Source organism: Crocuta crocuta, unplaced genomic scaffold (assembly GCF_008692635.1).
Source record: "Crocuta crocuta isolate KB4526 unplaced genomic scaffold, BGI_CrCroc_1.0 scaffold193, whole genome shotgun sequence".
Taxonomy (NCBI): domain Eukaryota; kingdom Metazoa; phylum Chordata; class Mammalia; order Carnivora; family Hyaenidae; genus Crocuta; species Crocuta crocuta.
The window spans coordinates 6,437,304-6,441,975 of record NW_027529624.1 but is presented as its reverse complement, the minus strand read 5'-3'; the positions used below and the strand labels follow the sequence as shown (position 1 = coordinate 6,441,975).

General features: G+C 58.0%; 1 protein-coding gene across 1 annotated transcript in view; it reads right to left on the bottom strand.

Moving 5' to 3' along the window:
- The window catches only part of NCF4 (neutrophil cytosolic factor 4), an 18,756-nt gene extending 14,199 nt beyond the window's left edge, over positions 1 to 4,557 (bottom strand). The window contains exon 1 of the mRNA XM_077762064.1: positions 4,395 to 4,557. Coding sequence (XP_077618190.1) covers positions 4,395 to 4,426 — 32 coding nt within the window. The 5' untranslated portion in view covers positions 4,427 to 4,557. The remainder of the gene's footprint in view (positions 1 to 4,394) is intronic.
- Positions 4,558 to 4,672: the final 115 nt, after the last annotated feature.

Below are 4,672 nucleotides of genomic sequence, written 5' to 3'. Positions count from 1 at the left end.
TAGGTGTGCTGCGTGGACCCACGACAGCCATATTGCATCCATGAGGAAGACCAAAGGAATTCTGGGATTTTGGCGCTGAGGTCATCGAGCTGCAGAACCAGCGGTGGTCTACCTCTGGACTCCTTGGTATGTAAAAAAATAAGCCCCTGTGTGTGTGAGCTACCCATCAGTTCCTCTGTGCCCAGCAGCCTTATACATTTCCAGCAGACACACTACCAACTTGTGAGTCATTCCTGGCCTATGGCCAGCAGGGTTTGGGGACTCTTTGGATGTGGAGGTGAACGAAAGGGCAGCAACTAGAGTGACACCCATGTGTCACCCATATTCTGACGAGGATGCGTGGGAGGGGGGCAGGGTTGGTGGACTCAGTCCCAGGCATGCTAATTTGGGAGTCCCTTGGGCTGCCGGGTCAAGGTCTAGCAAGAGCTGGTGTGGCTCTGGAGCTCAGAGGGGCTAGGGGTGGGGTCTTTGCTGGAGTGGGAGAGGGGAGAGCCACGTGCCTGTGATGTCCCTGGAAAAGCAATCCAGGAGCAGAGGGGGGTGAGAGGGACAAGTGGAGGAAGAGAAAACAGACAGGCAAGGAGACAGAGGAAGGGCAGCCAGAGGTCACAGAACTCAGAGCAGCTGGGGGACAGGGTGGGAGTGGGGGCGGAGCACTCAGAGGAGATGGGTTTCCCAGTCTGCATACCCAGTCCCAGCTGCCGCGGGTCCCCATGGGGACTTCTGGCTACCTCAGGACGCTGGTGGCTGCCACTAGGGGGTGACTCAGGGTGGCAATGGGCAGACAGAGGAAATCCCCGCCACTCCCTGAGCGACTCAGTGACCAGTGGCCGCCCCGCCCCCCACTCAGTTTCCACACATGCTCCCCACGGCCAACACCCTTGGGAGAAGCTTCTGCCCCCACTTTCTCCCTCGAGGCTGTGGGTTTCATGGGTAACTCATCTGCAGTACGATGGCAGGGCACAGGAAGGAACCAGAGCATAGACATGGCTCCGGGCAGGGAATCGGGAAGCCTGGGTGATCATAACTATGCTCATCTGTTTCCCGATCATGTGCCCTTCTGCCACCTTTTATACAGATGGGGAAACCAAGGCACACAGAGGTTACAGAACTTGCCCAAGGAAATCGAAAAGCTGGGATTCGAGCCTAAACTGTTTGGCTCGAGAATTCTGTTCCCAAACACCGCCACACTGCACCTCACTTGCTGCCCCACCAGCTCGTTGCAGGCCCTTCAACAAATCCCAGCCTTCCTCCCGGCCTCAGTTTCCCCATCTGAGGTAATAATCACAACAACAGCAACAGCAATGATAATAATAGCAAACCCTCATTGGCACCTCACGGAGCTCAGACACTGTTCTAAGCACCTTAGGATGTGGCTTCTGACTCCTGGGTCTCTCTCTCTCTCTCTCTCTCTTTTTTTTCTTCTTCTTTTTTGTTTTAATTTTTTTAACATTTTTATTTATTATTGAGAGACAGAGAGAGAGACAGTGTGCAAGCAGGGGAGGGGCAGAGAGAGTGGGAGACACAGAATCTGAAGCAGGCTCCAGGCTCTGAGCTGTCAGCACAGAGCCCGATACAGGGCTCAAAATCACAAACCATGAGATAATGACCTGAGCCGAAGTCGGGAGCTAAACCGAATGAGCCACCCAGGCGCCCCTTGACTCCCAGGTCTCATGGCTAAGTGGAGGAGTTTGATGCCTAACCAAGTAATGATGTCATGTCAATGCTCAGAGAGACTGGGAGAGAAAAGCACACGGTGTTTTGAGCTGTAACAGAGCCGGGCATTATTATATTCCCTCCAAGAATTAGTAGTGATGTGGGCAAGAGAGCGTGGCAAGCAGGCACTTCAAAGATGGGACTTATGTCCCCGAGGGAGAAAAGCAGGGTGCTTTACGAGGGCTCAGCTTGCTCAGATCGAGGGTGGTCAGGGAGGGCTTCCCAGAGGAAGTGGGGCTGGCTCTGCGGGAGAAGCGAGGAGGAGCTGGCTACAGGACAGCAGGCAAGGGAAATTGAGTGCCAAGGCTCTAGGCATGCAAGAGAGGGTCAAGTTCAAGGAACTTCGGGGCAGGGGCAGTTTGAGTGCAGCCAGAAGACACAGCGGGAGCCAGAGAGGAAGGAGAGACAGAGCCAGCGAGACAGGCAGGGCCCATCACGAAGGTCCTGTGCCTGGCGCTGGGGGTAGGGGGGGCACAGGCGAGGAAGGGGGTCACGCTGGGAGGGCATGGGGATCAGAGCGGGAGGGTGTGGGGGGAAGGTGACCCTCAGAATCCCTGTTCCGCCATGGCCAGCGGGGACCTTGGGAAGACTCCCCTCTGTGCCTGGGCTCCTTGCTCCCTCTGTTAATCGGGGACCCCTGGAGGGTCAGGAGGTCTCATCTGTAAGGAGCCCAGCCTGAGAACCCCCGCGAAAGCAGGGGGCCTGCTCACTGCTGCACCCCCAGTGCCCAGAACAGCGCCGGCCACACAGCAGGTGCCCCTACCCAGGGCCGCTCCCGTGTCTTGTGTTTTAGCAAGTGACCCCGTTGCGTGCTGGGGGCTGAGCCAGGAAGCTGTGCACCAGGGCAGAGGCGGGGATGGGGGTGGGCAGAGAAGGTGACTGGGAGCCATCCTAGAAGACCTGCCCCCCCCACCCCCCGGAGATCCCCGACCCAGGACCCCTCCAAACTGAAGTCGCCCCAGGGCCTCCTGGGACCGGGAGATGCTCTGGGTTCATACGCACTCATGTCTTTCTCGGAAAGTCCACTTTGGATCCTGGGTGGGAGGGGCTGAGGCCTGGACAGACTTCCGGGGGGGCGGGGCAGCTAGCTTGGGTTTTGTGGCTCCTGCACACAGTAAGTGCTCAAAACATGTTTGTTGGAACCCCTCTCGCTACCCCAAGGCAGTCGTCTCCAGCTTTGGATGTCTCAGGCCTTAAGAAGTCTTGCTGTCCCCTCACTGTCCCTTTGTGTCCTCTGCGCTGGCCTCAGACACAGCCTGTCCAGGGCACCTGACCGGCGGGGGGCCCAGGGCCTGGCTTCATGGCCACATGAAGGGAGGGAGGCGGGCGCCCCTTCCTCCTCTGGGGGAGGGAAGGGTGGCTGGACAGAAACAGAGCATGAGAGGAAGGGAGCACAGTCTGGGGGTGGGCAGCTCTTGGGGGGTGTCCTGTCTTCTGACACATTGTCCCCCAAGAAACAGGAAGTGCCATGAGCCTCACACGGCAGCCACTTCCTGTGTGTTCAGCTTCCGCTCCAGTGAGAGCCGGTGGGGAAGAGTGGCGGGAATCTGGTGGGACAAGCCAGCCCTGGCCCTCCCCTCCGGCTCACCAAGGCCTTCTGGAGCCGCACTGCAAGCATCCTGTGGCCCCTCCCTACACACACACACACAGACACACACAGACACACACACACACACACACACTGACATGCTTTCTTCTGACCTGCAGCCTTTGAAAGTTCCACCTGTAACCCCAGACTCCGCCGTGAACCCTTTGCTGCCCGCTTTGACCCCAGACAAGCCCAGCCGACCTCCAACGACACTCTTGCGTCACCGTCACACGGTTAGCGTGCTTTTTTTCCTGATGTCACCTGCTGTTCCAATCCAAGGGCAGGAGCCAAACCCCATGTCCCCAGGTCCTGCACAGCTCAGAGCACAGGCTTGCTGAGAGCTGAGGCGAAGCCCTGACCAGGCCGTGCTGCATGTGACCCTGAGTGAGTACTTGACCCTTTGTGGCCCTTGTTTTTTCTCATCTGTCGAATGATGGGATTGGACTAGAAGGACCTCAGGACATTCTCCAGCTCAAGGATCCACTCACTGAGCCGCGTTTACTGAGCATTTAGTCTGTACTGGTCGGGGTCTCCCTCTGGGGGTACAGCAGTGATCAGGGGACAAATAATGCCATGGAGCCTACTTCTAACGGAAGAGTCAGTGAGACAAAAGCAAATGAGAGAGTACAGGATTTCCTGCAAGCGGTTTAAGGACTATGCAGAAGAAGGAAACCGGGCGAGCCGTCAGAGAGCACTGAGGCTGCCAAGCTCTGGGTAAAAAGGAAGAAGCCGGATGCTGTGATTCTGCTTGAACAGAAGATGAAAAGCCATGCAAAGCAGCGAGCCCGGCCTGGGCCCCCAGACACCTGATCCTGGCCGTACTCGACACTCCTGTGTGACCCTGGGAAAGTTACTTCCCCTCTCTGAGCCTCGGTGTTTTCATCCGTGCCTGAGGGAAGTGAGCAAAAACTGGAAGCTTCTTTGAAACCCTTCTAAGAATCTGCCTTGCTGAGCATTCGGGTTCTGACTCAGTTCCAGCCTCTTAACTTTTGCCCTTGATAAGGGGCTGCAGGAGGGTCAGGCCTCTGTGCCCCAAGGCCTGCTGGGAAACAGTGAGGAGGCCCGGGGAGGGCACCGCCCCTGCACTCACCTCTCAGCCCGCAGCTGCTGGGCCACGGCCATGGCCACCAGTGTTCCCGGGGACTGGGCAGCAAGAGTCTCACCCAGCCAGGCCCAGGCCACGCCCGCGTTCACCTCTCACCTCTAGCCACCCTGCGTCTCTGCTGTTGGCCCAGGGAGTTCCCAGGAGGCCTCCCAGGGGAGGCCCCTCCCTTGCTTCTCTCCCTTAGAAGAGGCTCCGCCTCTGGGATCTCTAGGTCTGGCCCTCACTTCCTCTTCCCCGCCCTTCCCCCCCCCCCCCACGAGCAC